We start from the raw sequence: 20,716 nt of genomic DNA on the forward strand, positions 1-20,716 counted from the left end.
CACATCTCCCCCACCCCTTAAAATAGGTATTCCAATGCAAGTCTTGCTGCTTCTGGAAATAGACAAAACCTTAAAAAATACACAGGATAAAAATATTTGACACCCATCTTCTCTTGCAGATTAGCAGAGAACTTAGCAAATTGTGCAGCAGGACTCCTGAAATGACTGAGGAATACTCACTGGAAGCTGAAGTTTTTCCTTTTAATATTCAATATTGATGGGTTTTGCAGGAAAACATACTGCAGTTCAGGAAAATAAGCTGCCTTTCACAGTAATTAATTGCACATAGGAAGAAACAGGGTCTACACTCAGTCCCTACTCACAGCACTCAATGTCCTTCCTGGACATGGAACATAATATTTGATATTAAGGACAAAGAACGCCTGAAAAAGCTCCTCAGTAACAGATTAAAATAACTTCTGTTAAAACTAAACCTACTATCTTCTTGAACTAGTGAATGCTCATAAAGAGATTTCTGTCTGCTTAAAAAAAGCTAAAGAGATTTTTATTCCTTGACAAAATTTTAATAACTCTGAATATCTTAACTCCCCACCCATCATCAACAAAAATGCATTCAGTAAATAACAAAACCACAAACGTTCTATTTTTTTAAGCATTTGTTAATTCATGTTTTGAGCTTAACCTCACTGAATTTAGACTTTGGCATGATTCACAAATACCTCTCACTCTTTCAAAGAACTTTATTTTAAAAATAATTTTAATTCATTAGACCATACTTCATAATAGTTACCAATAGGACGGACCTGAACTCAAGCATCAGACATTTGTTGCACTTTCAAGTTTTGTAACAACATGACTTTTCAAAATAAAAGTGTACATTTAGATTCACAGGTTCATTTGTTGAAATTTAATAACATTTAAAATCACTGGAATATGAAATGAAAGGGATATATGTGAAGTCCACAAATACTGAAAAAGGTCATAACCCCAAAACCCACGTGGAAATGGAATGCAGCCAATTAGTCAGACTGTGGTTTCAGAATTTCACATTTACCTGGGTTAGCACCTTAGTGAACTCAACCACTGAATGTGAGAAATGAGTGCATGAAGTGTGAAGTGTGACCACTCAACAGGTACCATTCCATGAGCAGACTGTCATCTTGAGCATTTTGTGCCACATTTTTGAAAGCTGGTAATATCTGAGACTTTTCGAAAATGTGTAAATAAACAACGGCTACAGTTAAAGTCTAAACAAAGAAATACTTTCTACTTTCTGTCAGTTGATATTTTTTAAAGCAATCATTCATAAGGATTGCATCAACATCAGTTAGCAGAGGAAGATCAAACTTTATTGAAACTGCTTGCATACAAAATATATTGCACTATAACCAAACAAATGTCAACATAAAATCCAATCTGTTGTAGCTAATATGTACAGAGAATATTGCCCAAGAGCAGTTACATTACAAGGTCAGTCTACCTTGGTTAATTATCTACAGTATTTTAAACCAAACAGCTTACAGATGATGTGTGCAAGGTACCAATTTCTGTTTTCAAATACTATACATTCCCAAAATAAATAACTAGAAATCAACATTAATGTTTGGCAATACTTTTTAAGACATTTTTATATTTGTTAAATCATGTGCAGTTCGTTGCCAGTTTTAGTATGCTCACCTGTATGCAAGGAAAAAAAAGAATGAAGAAAGCAAAGAAACAAAACTCACAAAATACATCAGAGGCAAGGTCAAGTTTGTACAATTCTGTACATAAACAGTGGCTCTCCTTCTGGAGTAATCTGAACAAAAATGGACTAAAATGAAGGTCCTTATGCAGTTGTGCCCAGTAAGTTTAACATGTGATCAGAAATGAATGAAAGCACAGCTCCTCCCACCACTTCCCACCCTTCCCTGGTGTACAGCTGTACTTTGGATCAAATTCTGTGACACCTTCATATTGGCTGGTAATTAGGACCCTGCAGCTCAAAATATGAAGAACTTTTATTTTACCTTCAGTATTTCAACTACTGTATCTGTAGTTGCCAGGGCATAACACGTGGTGACTTTCTTCTTACCTCTCCTGAAACAGCCCCCAAATTAAAATAAGCAATTCAAAAATTTTGGGAGGATGAAAACCATCAATGCTTTAGGCTGGTCATCTGGCCAAACAGCAGGCACCCATTACTAGCTTGTGAACATGTTACACTTGTTCCCTCAGTAACAATGAGTTTTTTAGTTTTCCACAATGGAAAGATTTTTTTTTTTTTAGTTTTTTTTTTTAAAAAAAAGCTTCTGTACTGCCTACAAAGAAAAAAATTACACCCCTTTTTCAATAACACTATTTGCCAAATCTTCAGTGCAAAATAAATTTCCTATTCTTATAACTGCCTAACTGAATGTTTATGTAAGGAAAAAATTATGGAAAGCATGCACTTGTCTATAAAGTACTAACGTCTGACAAGGATTGCTACATATATTTTACATTTAGTGTTACCAACTCATCTTCCCTGATTTCTGCATCCAAATATAATATTCCTACCTGCCAAGATATAAAAAAGGCACAGATCATACAACTTTTTTGCTAATGAAAATGACAATTGTTACATCACACAGATTTCAGGGTCCACCAAAATATTGAAAAAGGTGGACCAGAATGTGAACTGACACAGGACATAAAACGACATAGCATTTCATGAAGAACTGGTAAGTTAGATTGAAAACAGAAGCCAATTTGATTACTGCAAACACTATTTATTCTGAAAATTGAAATTGAGCAGTGAATTTGACCCGATGTGTTAAAATGGTACAACTGAACAGAAAGTTTACCAATGCACAGCTCAGTATTTTTAAAACAAACAAAAAAAGAATCTTTCATTGTTTGAACTGCAATATGTACTTGGAAGCGATTTTCAGAAGTTCAGGTATTTTTATGCAAATATTTGAATAACTTCTTATTCTGAAAACAACTGCATACTGTTGATGTTAAAAAAGGCTAACAGAGAACATATGTTCATTTCATGCCCTGCGCCATCTTGCCTACTATTTTGTCTTTGGCCTAACAAGTTTCTCTAACATGGAATAGGAATTACTGAAACAGTATAGGAAGTATGACTTCAGAGTTATGCAGTTTAGGGGACTCCATTCACCAGCGGCTGTTGCGCGTCGGCGCTCTCCGTCTTCTCCTTCTTGGGGTTCCGCTCCTTTCCCGTGCGCAGCCGGCTGCCTTCGCTCGAGGTATTCTGTAAGGTTTTAGTGTGGACACTCCTTTCATTATTGCAGTCAATTCTGATCTGGAACAATTCAGAGTTATATAAAGCATTCTCCTCCTTTCCTCCACCCCTGGGCGCTCTCTACCTTGGCGGTCTGGGAGCAGCAAATAGTGCCAGCCCCTCATGGCTTTGTTAAATGTATCCAGCTGCAGGGGAGGGTGAAAATTCTTTTCTGGTCAAAAATGCCACATACCTGTTAGCCAAAAAATCCTCTGCCATCTACCTAGACTTTGCAGCTAAGAGAAAAATTTCCAGTTTGTTTGTGCACAAGAGTTGAATTAATATCAGATCTCTGAAACGTTCTAGTTTCTAGTAATTCGACTTCCTAATCTTTGTATGCAAAAAGCCCCCAAAAGACATAGTGTCATTTTATTTTTCTGACTCTCAAAAAAATCTACTCAGACCTTTTTTGAATCTGAAATAAAAAGATCCATTTAATACACCTAAAAAACTTTTGTAGCCTTTTTAGGTGGTCATAAAAAATTACAAGAGAGCATGTTGAAAGCGTATTTTATGCTCGCAAAGGAAGCAAATGCTTATTCCTTTACATGTAACATGATTTTTGTAACTTGATCAGTTCAGATTTGAACAACATGCAAGTACTTATTTTCTTGTAACATGTCACTGCATCCAAATCTTGGAGCAACAGATAAAAACTCCCCATGATTTAAGTGCCTTATGTTTTTTTTTCAGCATCACATTTCCCCACTTTGTAAGGTAATTACTAATTAATTATAAAACTCACATGGCCATTATTTATTTTTTGTTTTGTCAAGTTAATTACTTGCATTTCATATGCCTATTCATTTACTACACCTTTAAGTTCAGCACTCCCATTTCAAAAACTAAGCATCTGGTCACTTATTCCATTTTGTCCCTTTTTTAACCAGGCTTTCTAAAAAACAAGCCAAGAGTCATGTCTGTGTCTCATTGGAACCCTGACTCCTGGTACCACCACACAGAGGCAGCAACTAGCAACTGCTCTGTGTTTCTTCCTCCCAGCTTAACTCACCCTATGTGCTAAGAGATGGTAGAAGGTTTGCAAGCTACCATTTACAGCAAGGACAGTTTCCATGCAGAGAAACTTAACATATATACATAAGGTATCAGCTTGATAACTTCATGAAACAAAGCATTTGAAAAAATGTACAAATATCTTTATAAAAAGCTTAAAATATTTAAGGTTACAAGATATTTCAAATCCGTTACTTGAAAAGTTTCTTGATGTGAATTTTTAACTTACTTTCTAGACTGAATAGCCTTCAATTACAAATGTTTCATTTAGTAGTGAATGAAGGTAGTTTCTGAAGTTTAATCTTTCTTATTCTGAGGATTCTGGCTACAACACACTCTCTTTATGTAGCGTTAAGCATTTTCTACCCTTAGGAACGTAGAAGATAGACAATAACACACAACACAGCAAGAAATAAAAGCTAAAACCAAAGCACTAGTAAGAAAAGAGACTGAAGTCAAGCTGGTTAGTAAATCCTTGGGACTTGTCATCAGTTTTTCACCAGACAGAGCAAAACAGCATTACAAAATTGCATCTTGACGCAGCTTGATATATTTAAAGTCCTGAGCATCTGTGTCATTTTGCAACACAACTTTTGTAGATGTGATCAGAGAGTCAAAGAATATGCAATCACAAGACTACTGCGTCACTCACAACCTTGAAGACTCTACTGTTACTATATGACACAACACAATTTTAACAGTGCAGACTTCCCACATGAGAAGAGTTACCTCAAGAGACCCGTCTGCTGTCCTCCCTTTCGCCTCTCTTGAGTTACGCTGACGGTTATCTGTTCGTGACTGTTCATCATTGCCTGCAAGAAGAATTCATCCACTAAATCGTTCAACAAAGACATCATCTTCTGCCACTTAAATTTTACACAACACACTAGGCAATTCAGAATTTTCTGTCTCATGAACAAATGTTATTACTAATGTAACAACAGTTCTTAAACTATGGGTCAGGAATCACTAAAGAAAATGTTCACAGGTGATGATGCAGACAAAACCTCAGTGTTTAAAACCACCACAATTTAAAAAAGACTATTGACTGAAAAAAACCACTTCTCAAAATGATTAACCACAGAAGAGAGGTACACAATCAGCAGTGTTTAATACCTTCACATTTTTCAATGGCTTATAAGCTTCCTAAATGATAGGTTACCTTCTTACAAAAAAGTCTTATTAAACAGCACCCATACTTTGAAAAAAAACATTTCAAGAAATAAGCAAAACTGCATAATAAAGTATTTTAACAAATAAATATAATGGAACATCATATGTTCAAGTATATATAACTTTTTTAAAGTTCTCCCATGTTATTTCTGCATGCTCCTTTCCACTGAATGCAAAAATTACAATGTTATCCTGTTCTATGAAAATCAAATACAAGATGATGTCAATATGGACAGCTGAATGAGTAATACAGGCTTTAAAAGATTTTTCTGTATCTACTGACAAACTAGCATTTAATTCTTTGATGTCCATATGTGATGGCAGAGGCCACAAACTTGAGCCAAGAGGCATTTTAGGAAAACAAATGATAGTGAAAAATAAAGCAGGTCAAAAAGAATCACACCCACTGCTCAATGCTCAACACATCTGAAACAAAATGCTCCATTTAAAAGACTGACAAAGAGAAGTCAGGAGAGGCCACCAGGTGGGGAGTTGGAGCAGAAGCGCAGAAGAGCAGCTGGCAGAAGTGACTTTGCTTTAGGACTCGCACAGTGACAGCTGTTCCCACAAGGAGCCTCCGTTTACCTTTGAATCCGCCGCGCCCCCGCCCGCCTTGGCCTCGGCCGCCGCCGCCGCGCCGCCGCCCGTCCCCCCTGCGCAGGTAATTGTCCCGCTCCTCCTCCGCCGGGGCCGCCGACCAATCGCTCAGCTCGTCTCTGTGATCAGACTCTGTTTCAGAAGCATTTGATGCTTCAGAATTAGTTCCTATCAAGAGGATGAAAAAAATCCAAACACGCCAGTGTAGCTTAGCATGAAATTACTATAGTAGAATGCAGAATGTATATATTTAAATTTTTTCTTTCTTTTTTCATTAATAGACAGTTTTGGGATGTTTTTGCCTCTATAACATACATAATACAGAAAGGTACATAATATATATTTACTTCTTCAAAATTCAAGACAGACTAATAAAAATTAGTTGTGTGTTTAAGGCTAAATAATTAAGTGTGCCACATGCTTAAAATTGGTGTTATCAGTCTATCAATATATTACTGAACATACTACAAGATGTAATAAAAGTCTAATAAAACATAAGTTTAATAGACTAGACTCCTTTGTATTTCTACAACTGAAAGTTTTGAATATAACCTGTCCTGTCTCCTCTCACCACTGCAATTCATCTATGAAAAGAAAAAAATTCCATCATGAAACAGCCTGTAACAGACTACAAAAGCAGAGAACAAAGTCAAAATGCCAGAAATGTATCAAATCAAATAAACGGCCATTGCAATTCTTCCAATATCACCTTTATTGACAAAAGCTGGTTCTTTCCCCATTTTTCCCCCCATAACCCATATTTATCAGCAAGGTGAGTTCACATCTTCTAAAAATAGTAAACATCACAAAAACATTAATTTTGTATTATGCAGAATGTAAGCTAAGATCTTCTTACAAAGCTCACACTACAGGCCTTTCAGTCAGGACAAACACCAGCTGACCTACATGGACAATGAAGTAATAGATTGCTCTGAAGAAGCACAATCTGGAAAACTATTCATTAATGAATTATCCAAGGTTTCAAAGAGTAATACACTATTTTGGTGACTATGGTCTTCTAGTAAAAACACAGAAGTTCGATTCAATATGAAGAAAACAGCTTTCCTGTAAATTGAGCTACACAGTATTTTCACCTATAAATATTTATATTAGGATAGACTCACACAGGCTTAAATGAAAACTGAGACTTCATTGTCAGGAATTGTTCAAAATATAGATAAAGTAACAATCCTTGCCCTATGGACTTAGGGAATAACTAGATATGCTCCATAATGTAGAAGACAGAAGCATGCTGTAAGAAGCAGGAACTGCACAGAAATCAGTGTAAATTACAGGAAAGCACTACACTTTGAAGTACTTTCTTACAACATAAAGCTTCAAATGTTAACACTCAGTATTAACTGCATTTTAAACAGCTCTACATCCAGTCTTTTCCAAGAAGGCAGAGAGCAGTGCAAGTGTCCCTGGAGGCACCTACCTGAAGCATAGCCCGGCCCACGCCGGCTGTGGCCGCGGTTTCTGTAGGGGCGGCTGCCGCGGCCGAGGCCGGGCCCGTCGTCAGTCATGTACCCTTTGTCCTTATCCGTGCGGCTCGAGGGGGGCCTGGAAGTAGCTCCGATCTGTCGCAGTTGCTCATCAATTTGCAACCTTTCCAAACGCAGCTGGTCCACTTCCTGTGCGAACACAAGCCCAGCAAGTCATGTACCACCACTATTTAACCATCTGCATGTGCACACGTGCAGGTCTCAGAAAGAAAAACCACTGAAATACTACAAGTGATCATCTGTTTAATACTCAAAAACCAACTCAGCTTTGAGAATAACTTATCTAACAGAAAGACTTGAATGTTCAAATATGTGTGCTACCAACACAATTCTTCCTTGACAAGTTTAGGTTTGTATCAAGAAAAAGCACTCAGATCAGAACACAAGCTCTTTACACTGCTGTACATAACAAACATCAAAGTTACTAAACAATTCTGATGTAACGGTATTGTTTCATAAAGAAGCACTCTGCTTTAAACCCTACACAATGATAATGAACAGAACGAGGAATAGGAGGAAGCATAAAAGCATAGAGAGTAAAGTGCTGTAACTCAGGCACAGAGGCATCACCACCCTCACCATATACAATTAGGTAAAAGAGATACAGCAACACATTCATGAAGTACCTTTGCCAGTTTCAGATGTTATCTAGTTCACATCAGAGTGGTAATCCTCTTCTTTAATTAGGGAGAAATCTATTGATAGAAGTTTTATTCTGAAACTGCATCCTCTGCAGGTCACCTAGTCCAGCTAGGACTTTGCTAAGATGCTTTGGTACTCAGGAATGCACTCCATCAGTGACTTGGTGTATAACTCTTCTCTCCCTCTTAAGATGTCCCCTAACTCAATCTCCCTTTAGGAAGACTAAGACTTCTTGCTCCAGACTGTTCCATTGGTATAGGGGGCTGATATTCCTTAGGACAAATCTAATAAATAAATAATAAACCCAAACCTGATGGTGACATTCAGTACCTCATCCTTCCTGTCTGTGAGCAAGTTCCCTCCTCCATCCAGCAGCAGGCCTGTATTTTCTTTGGTATTCCTTCTGCTGCCAATATACCTGCAGAAGCTCCTCTTACTCCCCTTCACATCCTTTGCCATATTCAACACCTGATGGACTTCTGCTTTCGAAACTCATCCCTGCCCACACAAATTGTGTTTCTATAGTCCATTTGATTCACCTGTCCTTACTTTACTCCTTGTATCCTCATTTTTTCAATATTAACTTAGCCACAGGTACCTTGCTGATCCCTGCAGCCCTACTGTTACTTTTGTGTGAACGCCTGCATAACAAGATGGACTATTCTTGAGCTCGGAGAAGGTGATGCTTTAAGAGCCAGCTCTTCCAAAACTGATTTTCTTCCAGGAATGTATCCTATGGGATTCTTCCAGGTCAACGTCCACCTTCCTGCAGTCTGGGGCTGTGAATCCTGCTATAAGTCTTTCCTCTCAAGATCCTGAAAATTCACTACAGTCATTCCAGCTAAGTCTGCTTTCTTCTTTTTACAGAGAAATTAATGTCTCTGCGCTGATACATAACAGTGCATCAACATCAAATGTACTGTATATTTTACAAAAAGTTTCCTTAATAATCTTTGCCTGGAGGCATAAAAACATGAAAATCTTAGAGGAACAGGTCTGTACCCCTTCTCGTCAGTGAAATGGAGGACATTATTCTGAATCGTATGGCAACAGGCCACTAAGATAACATTTTGTGTGTTTCTGTTTAATGGGATGAGAAGGGCAAGATAAAACCTTTGAGATAAGAATCTCTCCAGTAGTTATCACAAGACTGATGAATACTTATTTGTGACCTTCTGTTCAGGAAGGGTGGAGACCACTAAGACCAAGTGAGGATGAATTGATCAATCTAAAATAAAGTTGCTGGGCAATTAAACACTTTCCACTACCATGTCAGTGCCCATTTAAGTACTCACATGCAAGTACGCATTTTAGGCAGCCAAAGAAGTTTAAACCAGAAATATCTTTTCAAATCATAGTGAGCACGCAAGAAATGAACTTGATTTTTAGTATTAGTTTTCATCTGGTTCTTCTCTGCCTCTGCCTTGTGACAGCTGCAGAGCTGCTGCACCTCTGCTCTAGAACACTGACAAAAGCAGGGTTAAAAGGTAAAGTGACTGAGTTGGTAAGAAAACAAAAGCTGTTTCTTCTCATGACTTCTTTTACTATCTGTACAGTAAAGTTTAACAATGTATAGAAATTTTAGCATTCTAAAAGATTCACTGATAGCTACTGCACTGACTGGACAGGAATCAAATCATGAATGGTCTCAAGTCTTCAAAAGAGATGCAAGACTTTAATTAAATGAACTCAAAGCTGTCCCTACTGTTAGATCTGGCCCTGCCATCGAAGATTGGGCACCTGGCCACAACTACCACAGGCAAAAGTAACTATAAGCAACAGTGTGGGATATTTTTTGCTACCTGTACAACAGACCACTCATCACAGACGACTGGGGAAGTTATGGAGCCAAAAGGCAAACACAATATATGAAGCTGAGTTGCCTACAAAACATACTCAGGTGTGAAATGTCAATTCATTACAGAAAAAGTAGTTTAGCATTTTTGCATTAAAACAAATGCCCACTCTATACAGCATTCTGCATGGAAGGCTGTTTGCTCTGCAGCTGCATGAAGGACTGACTACTCTCTCATATATAAAGTTGGCAGCACACTTTTAACAGATTTTTAAATTTTCTTACTCTTTTGTCATTTGCATCCTGAAAAATGTTGTCATCCCATTTTTCAGACAAATTATTATTTAAAAAACATTTTATTTTTAGACAGAAAACCTGTTAATACTAATTTTTCAACAGCCTCAGGATCTGCACAGTTTATCATCATCACACTGTTACCATCCTATGTACTGACAGAAAAAAAAATCAGTGGTAAAGCAGCATCATTATCCTCACCTTTAAATAATTAAGATGATAATCCAGAAGAACAGTTGCATTAGTGATGCTATCCTTGGTTCCTACAAACACAAATGGTACCATGCCCTAAAACACAGTAACAATAGGCTTTGGTTATTGGTTAGGTATTGAATTCTGAAGAGAACCAAACTTCTGTAAAACTTGAAAACAATTATTACACCATGAATAAGCAAAAATGAAAAAGAGATACAACAGTATATTTTAATTCTGATATTGAATACACCATGTACTCTAATTCCCTTTATGCAAAGAGCTTTTTTAAACAGGCAGATTTAGATCATTTGCATCACAATGTCAATATTTACTTTTCTGAACAAGTGAAAAAGAGTCAGTTTAGAACACTTTATGTTTTCTCCCTTCAAAATAATACCACCTTTGCTGACTGCATCCATTCTCTCACAACAGCTCCTTTTGGTCTACCTTTGATCTTTTAAAAAAGTAAATCAAATTAACACTGTGTCGCAAAACAAAACCCGATCCTTCTTGAAGATCTACACAGTTGTAAAAAAAAAAGCCAAAAAATATTCAAGGAAATGTTAGTACTTCAGGTGATGATTTTTAACTTACAGTTTTACCCTTCAAGTACATGAAGGGTATTCAATAAATACATGGAAAATATACATCTGGAAATTCTGAAGTCTGAAATCATGACATTGGGAGACAAAACACCTAAGATTAACTTAGGCAGGTAAAACAGGTAAAAAAACCCCTATCTTAAAGGGCCTCACTGAATGTGGAAAAAAAAGTAAACCTTAGCAAATACAAGGACAATTTCTACACCAAAACTACTACACTAAGACTGCAGCATTCCAGAGGAGTGAGCGCAGCCCTCAGAGGCCCAAGGAGTGAACCTGACTGTTCCAGCAGCAGCAGCACCTGGGCAGGTGAAGCTTCACTGTGGACTGCAGATGTTCAGCTGAGCATCTCCAACACTCAGCTGCTGAAGCCTGGGCCACTGCAGACCAGAGCCTGGCACACCTGCTGATTATTTCAAATATGGTTCTGCTAGCTCATCATTACCTCTAAAGAAGCCTTTAATTTTCACTGTACACACACCCTTTACAGAACTGCATTCCAAAGGAAGGTTTGCTGCAGAAGTGAAACCATTTGACACACAAATGTCTTAAAAATTAAAAGCACACTGTGCTGAGATTGCCCACGAGTGGCCAGTCTATAATTGGTCTCCCCTTTTAGGGTTGTGTTTGGTTTTCTTCCCCCCTCCCTTTCTTTTACAGGCAAAACCCTTACGTTAGACCTTACACATCTACATTAAGTAACCAGGAAAAATAAAATATACACAGTCCTCTAGTCCTAAGGAACCTCAACATTAACACTGACTTTCATGAGCATTAAAAATTCTTTAGCCACAGGCACTGTTGACTGAAATGTTTTATTATCTGGGGTATTTTAAGTTTCATAAATATTGTATACAACCTGATAAAGAGCAGTGAAATTTCTACTAAACTGGCATTAACTAGCTCACAGTATGAATTATTAAACGATGACAAGACAAATGATTTAAGAGGGCATTTAAGGAAACAGCTTGCTGCTGCTTCTGGCAGTGGATTCAAGGTATAACAATGCCAGCTATTAAGGATATGAGCTGGTAACCATGTCAAGAAATTTCAGCCATAGAAAAGCAGCAAAGTGCTTATTTTTTGAACCTTATTTTTGTCTTCAAAGCAAAAGCACCTATGTTCAACTTGGCTGCAGTGGGGAAAACTGAGCAGACCTTACGTGCATACTAAATTTGGAGATAAAAGTAATATATATTACTATAACAAACAGTACCTATCTCATTTTAAAATATGAAAAGCCTGAAGATAGCCTGTTATAAAATTATGGGATGTATAAAACTGCACTTGAAACTAATGGGCAGTATTCTAACATCTCAGTCATATAAGTGCTGTATTAAAATTTAATTCAACTACTGTTCTACTACAAGAAGGGCTGCAATATCCAAATTTACATATGTGAAGATTATTTGCATTTCATAGTTGAAATAAAACTGCATTCAATTTACAAGTACTAACTCTCACCTTAAAGTCTGATCTCAGGTTTCTGTACTGCACAACTAACACATGAAGCAGTGCAAGCAATGCCACAGTTAGAAATGTCATTAACAGGTAAAACAGAAGAATGAATGCAGAGCTTGACAGGTAAAAAAGATCTTTCAAGATAATCCTTAAAAGCCATGTTTTGGACAGAAAAACATAAGCAAATCAGCTTTTTCAAGTCGGAATTTGAAAAAAACAAAAAAAGCCAGACATACTCCCTGCAGCCATGACTACTGGCTCTTTTACCCTTCTGTGATTCTCCAGCCTGCAGCAACAGCAGCACCCTCTTGCTTATTAAACTAATTCCATTTTATGCTGCAGGAATTTTTTCTTTAGAAATTAAATACAACAGAGCAGTGAAACCTTTAAGTCTAAATACTGACCATTTACCTTTCCAGACAGATGTAAAACTAGTAGAAGAGTAAAAAAAGGCCTTAGTTAATTGCTTAGCCACTCTGTACAGAAAGATGGAAATTGGATTGTGGATTTCCAGTAAGTCCTACAGTGATAAAACAGCAGAGGAAATAACTACTCAAGCAAGAACGTAAGGGTTCCAAAAAATACATTTCATAGCTTATTCAAAGTGCAAAGGTTCTTAGCTGGTACATATTTGGATTTTGAGTTAAATGAAAGGCAGTTCAGTTTTCTTTAAGCACATTTCACACCTGAAACTGCAGGCAGTCTTTTTGCATTGAGATGTCAAGACCTTCGTGCTGTAAGATTTTTTGCATACCACAACCTTGCCCCTCAGTGCAGCCCCACACAGAAGTGCCTCAAATGACAATGTCTGAGACTTCCTTCAGGCCCTTTACAAGGCTGACAGACTTCCTGTGCAAACCTGGCGTTTCACAGTGCTCATGCTTGTTTTTCCTTTAGTTATAATTTACAGGCTCTTGTCAACATAGGTAGTATTTTTTTAAAGCAGAGATTTAACATAAAGCACAAGTTTTTCATTTCAACAGAAGAAACTGCTAATGAAAAATTAAACCAGGTAAAAACCTAAGAAATCAAACTCAAAGAAGAATAATGAATGAAACCAGCAAGTTTCATATATATGGATTTATAGCCTAGCTCATGCTGGGAAATGTCATTGCTTCCAACAGGAACAATGTGAAATCTCTAAGAAGGTGCACCACCAATAAATTTCACAAAGCATTTTTCTAAAACAGAGAAGCCAAATTTATATAAAGATGTCCCTCAGCATTAATAGAAAAGATAGAATCCATCAGAAAACACACTAATCAACACTTTCTTACCACTACAAAGATAAAAAGAAGAATTTATTTTATCATTGGGTAAAATATAACCAATTAACAAAAATAAAAAATAAATTAACTGAAGACATACCTCTTCTTGTGGAATATTTTTATCATTTTCAGCCTCAATTCTCACTCTTACAACGCCAGATTTGTCCACTATCTCCTGAATCAGTTTTCCATTTTTTCCTATTACTTTTCCTACAGAAAGAACATACAGAACATTCCACCTTTATGGTTTTCCCCAAACCTGAGAGTATTGCTGTACTCCAATTAGACAAGACTATTTAAGTGCCAGTGCAAGAACTTGATCCTCTACAACAAAGATTTAGCTAACAAATCCACAAACTGAAATGTCCACATATCTTGTGGTGTTAACTTATAAAACACACTGATCACAGAAATATTCAGTACCTTGAATGCTTATTTGGCTTTGCTTTGGTAGGTTTAAAATAACTTCAGTGAATTACAAACATATCTGTTTGCATTTAAAATAATCCAATCAAAACAAACAAAAATAATTTTACAGTGCCTTAACATTTGCTGCAACTACTTCTTGTGCAAGCAAAACTTAGTTCATTTACAAAATCTTAGTTGATCAAATACTACCAAAGATACTGTCTGAGGCAGATGTAAAATTCTCTAAAACTGGGGATTTTAGACATTTTTGCCAGTAGTTTATAATGCACTAAAAAGTCAAAGATAAACAAGGAAATAAATTATACTCCAACGCCAGTAATGCAGACACATATCTTTTGAAGCAGACATTCTAGTGTGAGACAAGGAAAATGAAAATTTAGTTCTCTCCAATCTCAGCAAAACAACGTGCTGCAAACTGGCAGGAAAACGAAGCTGCTTGGGACGTGATGAGGGAGAGCCACATCCTTCAATCACAGCTTTCAAAAAAGCTTAAAAGAGTCATGTCAAAGATGTTTTCTGCATGGAACAAAAAAAAAGTATTTTTGTTTAACAAACTGCTGGAAATCTTAAAACATGATCTTTTTTCTATTGTCATGTCACTAAATTAGAGGTAAAAAACCCAAGTGCATAACAGCTACTGTTTGACTGATACAACTCATCCATGAAGAAGAATCTAAATGCCACTTTTAGTCACAACAGACTCCTATTGCTCCTATCACTCAACACTAAATAAAGTTTCATTTTTGTGTTTCAACTTTTCTGACATGAGTATTTGCAGAAAACATGACAAAATATGCCCAGTAAGTTCCTCCTCAATGACAGGCTGTTCTGAGTGTCAAAAACTACTTCTGAGTACTTTATCTGACTACTTCATTTCATTATAAATTACTGGCAAATGGAACAGCACCTTACTAATAAATGTAAAAAAGCCTTGGCAGTGATTTAAAAAAATAAACCAAACAAAACCGCCAAAACCTCCACAATTCACATCAGTTACTCCAGTCAAAGCTTTTGTGAGGATCTGGCAACACACATAAATATTTTCAAATAAAAATGTCCATACAGTCTTTAAAAAATGAATAACATGTTGGGTGGATTTTTTCTTTGGATTTTTTTTCAGTTAGAATTTTTAAAAATATAATTAAATAGAAAAAGGTGGTTGTTTGCATTTTCTTTAGATTAACAAATATCAATATATATTATCTCTAAAAAAGCCTCCTGCATTTTTGAAGCAAATTACTAGGAATTTTAAAAGGCACATTATTAAACACAGCTTATTTCAGACATAACATAGGGTTCAGCCAAAGTTATATTCTGAAGTATCCATGTCAAGGATTAAGAGTAGAAATGAAAAGCTGCCAAAAAATATAATTGCTAAATTCTAAAGAGAAACAGACTTTAAGACCTCAAATTAAAATAATGATGGCAGGTTATCATTTTCACTTATCACCAGTAAAAACAGGAGGGAATAAGGAAGAGAAAACTACTGCCTTTAATCAGTTCCAGAGCTGAGCTGCCACATTCCTTAGTACTTGTTCTGCTGCAGAATTTCACACTGCTTCAACACCAGCTTTCATACCCTCCCTGACAACCTATTAAAGCATTTGCTTTCAGGGCTATGTTATAAAGTATTTTCTCTCCTCTTTTCTTATCTACTGAATGAAATAACGTATTTTTATTTTGCTTTAGCATCAAAAGCTCACTAAAAGACTTCTCCACATATACAAGGGATGCATGTTTTCTTAAGGACTTTTTTATTGTTTGGCAATGGAAGTATTTTAAATTTTCTTCATCACCGATACCTAAGTCCTCGTTCATATCAAAGTGCTGCTTCTAAACATCTCTAAAAGGACAGGGGGAAACCAGACAAATGTAAATCAAAGAAATTATTCAAAATATACTAGGAAAATATGAAACTGCAGATTCATCTCTTCTATAGCTGACCTAATCTCTGGACATGTTTGGGGGAAATAGATAATTCTCTGGCTCAATCCAGAAACTATTCTGCCTCGTACTTTATCAGCACATTGCTTCTAGTTCAGTGCACTTCTCAGAAAGCATTTTTCTTTCCTATCACAGAGGCAGCTTCCAGAACTGACATACCTACTAAATTCCTTGGGACTTGTATGACATCTTCAGCAAATTCAAGGTAACTCCTTGCCTTTTTCACCGCATCTTGATCCTACAATAGAAAGATGTGTAAGAAACAAGATGCATTTCCCCAAGGTTTTTGTTTGCTTCTTCCTTTCAGGTATTTTCTGAAATTATAAAAAGGGAACTCACCTCTCCATAAATATGGAATGTACAAGTATCTTCATCAAGATCAATGGCAGTCACTCCAGGGACTTTTCTGGCTTGCTGAATATTAGCACCATGAGTGCCAATGGCCAAACCCATGAGGTCTTCACGTACTACAAACTGTTCATGGAACCGGGATGCGAGTTGCCTAGAACTCTGAAGAAAAATCTAGAGTCAGTTCACTATTGCTTGTCTCTCCAGCACACTGGAGATAGAAATCAACATAAATTTCAAGCCTATTTTTCAATTAGGTGCTTAAGCTTACTTTTTATTTACTCAATCCCTTTATTGCACTTATTTTAGCTTCAAAAGCACCAAGGAGTCTCCTTCAGAAGTCTTTTAAATACTAACATAAGGCTGGCCTCTAGCTGTGTTGACACCTGTTTTTTGAATTACCCTTTAATAGCCACAGCTATCAGGTGTTACTAGGTAAGACAGCACTCACAAGGTAGTAAAATAGTAACTACCTTACTATTATTAAAGCAAACCTTCTGATTTCTGAGAAAAAAACCAGCACTAATTTCAACAGGTGGTGAAACTGTAATAACCATTGACACAAAATTATATATAAAACAGAGCAGCTGTGGATATCTACTGCACTTAAAAAAAATGAAGAATCTGTGCCTATGCATGACAACACAAAAACTGTCTGAATTCAGAGAATATGTTCAGAATTTCATCCAGGAATCACACATCTACCCAAACAGAAGGGTCATACTGAGCACTCACAAGTGTGAGCATAACAGAACACAGGAAAGGAACAAGTGCTTAATGCATTGTGGGAAAATAGAGAATTTCCAACTGTGATAATCTATTAAAGAAGGAGTGTTTTGCAAGGAAAAAAAGATAAAAGCCAAGACACAGAATCCTGTCCATGTTTCTGCACTGCAGTCGAAGCTGTAACTAGTGTCAAGACATACATAAGCACTCTTCAAATTAGCAGTTTAATGTCAGCAAAGTGACACCCTACAGATGTTGAGAAAACATCAAGGAATTGCTCAAAACAAGCCCTATACTGTTCCAGATAAACTGGTATTGCTTTCTGAACTGCTCCTGCTTAAAGCTGCTGGTAAATATCCTGTGCTAAATCACTGTTTCAAAGAGCTGGTTACAGTAGATAGTGATGTAAGTATCCAAGTGAATGAAATACTTCAGATACTCTGAGAGCACTTTCAAGTACCTCAATAGCTGCATTACAGACAATTTGGAAAGCAAAAGTTATTTTTAATCGCTCACATTTCTACTTCTAACAGATAATCCAAATGCTGATTTACTAGTTGACCTCTTTTATAGACAGCCAAATAAGAGGAGAAAACAAGATGACCAAAACAAGCATCAGTTGTTAACTATCTATGACGTGAAAAAGATGAAGCTACATCATCACTGAGGACCTTGGCTTTGACAGTCAAACCAGAGTTTTACTGCCTGCACTAAAACATCATCAGCTTTTCTGCACTAAAACATCATCAGCTTTTCTGCAAATTATTATGAAGTGTGTTCTATTTAAACATCAGAAATTCTGTATTCTACTTCCCTCCAATACATTTGGAAGAAACATCTATACAAATAATGTATTAATACCTACACAGCAGCCAGAACTGAGTTCTACTTAGATACAGTAAAATTCAACCAGAACACAGAACACTTGTCAATTCAGGCTTTTTAGTATGTGAAAGACACCCAAACCAGCTAAATCACACCCACAAGGAAAGAATACAAACAAAAAATAATCTGTTATTTTACTTGATGCTCTAAAAGCCATGTTTGAGAAGCAGAGCCATGCAAGTCAAGAAGATAATATTCAAAAAAGAAGGTACAACAAAAAGGAAGAAAGCTCCATTGAACAAAAAAAAGCTGGTCTAGTGATAATGACTCAGGAAACAAAATAGGCAAAACTGCTAGAAGAAAAGAAGTGGCAGACTTTCAAAGTTCAGTGACTATGAGACACATACAAAGGTTTACTTGATGAAAACAGTGAGCTGCTATTAATAATGCAATAAAGCATTCACTAAATATTTTTTCTGCAGACGGACACGTGCAGTCTGTTGCTATGTCAGTGTCTCAACAATAATCATGAGCATGATTTTTATTATCTGAAGCTCTTCCTTTCAACTTTGGAAGAAACTGATTTTATATTTACTCTAACTACAAGAAAGACAAATGCCAAAATGAAAAATACCAGCCAACTTCTGTCACACAAATTTTAACTGTATATATTTATCTCACAACCTTTATTTAAGTACTTAGGTAGAAACTGAAGTTCAACAATGGTTTTCTAGTGAGAACAAAATCAAGTTTGAGACTTTCACAGCAGCAAAAAGACTCAGTGTTACAATGGCAAGAAGAATCCAAGATTAGTTTGGGAAAGGAATCAATGACAACAGTTGTTGGCGCATGCATTTGTGGGGGCATGTAAAGAGAATTAGCTCTAAAGAGGCTGTTGTTCTTCCCACCTCCAAAATAATACTTTGCACTTCAAGAGGTAAACTGCCCACACAACTGTCAGTTCTGGAGGATAAAGAAGAATGATTACTGAAGAGCTACAGTGGGGTGCTCAGTAAAGAACACCAATGAGGAAGAACTGGTCCGTCCATCTTGAGAAAAATCAAAACCCAAACAAACTTGGATTTCAGCTCTGAAACACAGAAATCAAGATACGAAAGAGAGAACAACAGAAGTGAGAACTTCTTGTAACAGTGAGTAAAGACACTGCCTGTGGAGACACAGGGCCTGAACATGACATCCCACTTCAAACAGACGTAACCCCTGGGAAGGGGGAATGAAACCTGGCTCTGCAGAAACACTGCTGGTACACACCCATGTCAGACCGAGTTACAGGAGTTTAAAAATGGCACCTCTGGTTCTTGACAGCGAATCTAAAAAGTTTTCATAAATATTGCTATTTTTACTAATTTGTAGATAGGAGAAAAACCATGAAGAAATGTTAATTCTGGTGTATAAAAAACCCTTATTTCCTTGCCTACTCTTTTTCTTTTCTTTTTTTTTCTTTTACCCATGGACAAGTATGACTCAAGCTTCTTGCCAGTCAACACCCACTCACCAGTCACAGGAGTATCAGAAGCTGTATCTGCTGTAAGATTATTTCCTAACATTTTATCTACAGACAAACCTATCCCTTCATACATTCAACCAGCATCAGTTTTCACCCCTTCCATGTCATTTTCCCTGTATTGTTTTGTTTGATCCAGTTCTAGTCCTACCAGGATCTTAACATATTCACTCCCACATATTTTTAAAGCTACCAAATATGCAGCATTATTTGTGCAATGATGGATACATATTATATGCTTCAAAATATTAAATAAATACACATATATGTGTGTCTACATAGCTGTATTTAATCCCCCACAAAACCCTGCTGATAAAAATGAATCTTTGAAAGAATAGTCCCTATAACTGTTTGGATGACACTTCCACCTGCCTTTTTCACCACCCAGATTATTATCAATACATCATTACTTTCACCTCAGTGCAAGTCCCACCAGCTAAGGAACACACAAGGGATTTTTTTTATCACCTGTTTCACTCAAAATTACTTCAGTGAAAACAACCAACATACCTCCAGCTGTTTGCTGGCCTCTTCATTTCTCAGGATCAGGGATAACTTGGTGCGAAGACTCCGAAAGTGCATATCAATCAGCATGTTGGCCCGCTTCGTGGTCACGTCGTTGATTGACTGCATTGTTAACAAACACAACAGTGCTTTACACATGGGCTCCCGAAACAAACCACTGCCAATGGTACAGTAAAACATCTGTACTTACCAAAATAATAAGCTGGTGGTTTTCAGAATCATATGTTACAGAAAAAGCCCCAACTGCCTTTTTGAAGTCCTTATGTGCAGATTCTTTGGCACACCTAGGGATAAAAATGTAATAAAGTTAAAAATAGTAACCACTGCGTTTATGGTTAACAGCCACAAAGAATAATTCCTTAATACAAAGAATGTAAATAAAGATTTCCAAGCTCTCCCTTTCAAAGCATATGTTATTTTATTCTGTTATAATTTATTTTACTATTTTTTTTCATTTGTTTTCACATGAGTAGAATTAGAAACATTTCCAAAATTTTCTGTATGTAAATCTGTGAAATGACAAGTTACACAAAATTACCTTAAAAAGCTATAATCACTGTGATCAGCAAGTTCAAGACTTCAAACACATCACAAACCACTAAATGTGTGATTTCATTTT

General features: G+C 36.6%; 1 protein-coding gene across 3 annotated transcripts in view; it reads right to left on the reverse strand.

Moving 5' to 3' along the window:
• Window positions 1–1,288: 1,288 nt before the first annotated feature.
• FMR1 (fragile X messenger ribonucleoprotein 1) overlaps window positions 1,289–20,716 on the reverse strand; it is a 30,900-nt gene continuing 11,472 nt past the window's right edge. Inside the window, exons 6-15 of one of the 3 annotated variants that reach the window (XM_064426947.1) lie at window positions 20,288–20,381; window positions 20,083–20,199; window positions 16,488–16,658; window positions 16,308–16,386; window positions 13,876–13,985; window positions 10,451–10,537; window positions 7,452–7,647; window positions 6,002–6,145; window positions 4,973–5,055; window positions 1,289–3,250 (exon numbers count right to left, since the gene is read on the reverse strand). In XM_064426947.1, coding sequence (XP_064283017.1) covers window positions 3,089–3,250; window positions 4,973–5,055; window positions 6,002–6,145; window positions 7,452–7,647; window positions 10,451–10,537; window positions 13,876–13,985; window positions 16,308–16,386; window positions 16,488–16,658; window positions 20,083–20,199; window positions 20,288–20,381 — 1,243 coding nt within the window. In that variant the 3' untranslated portion in view covers window positions 1,289–3,088. Of the gene's footprint in view, window positions 3,251–4,972; window positions 5,056–6,001; window positions 6,182–7,451; window positions 7,648–10,450; window positions 10,538–13,875; window positions 13,986–16,307; window positions 16,387–16,487; window positions 16,659–20,082; window positions 20,200–20,287; window positions 20,382–20,716 lie in introns of all 3 variants that reach the window. The other 2 variants (XM_064426948.1, XM_064426946.1) reach the window with 2 other exon arrangements.

Source organism: Passer domesticus, chromosome 7 (genome assembly GCF_036417665.1).
Source record: "Passer domesticus isolate bPasDom1 chromosome 7, bPasDom1.hap1, whole genome shotgun sequence".
NCBI lineage: Eukaryota > Metazoa > Chordata > Aves > Passeriformes > Passeridae > Passer > Passer domesticus.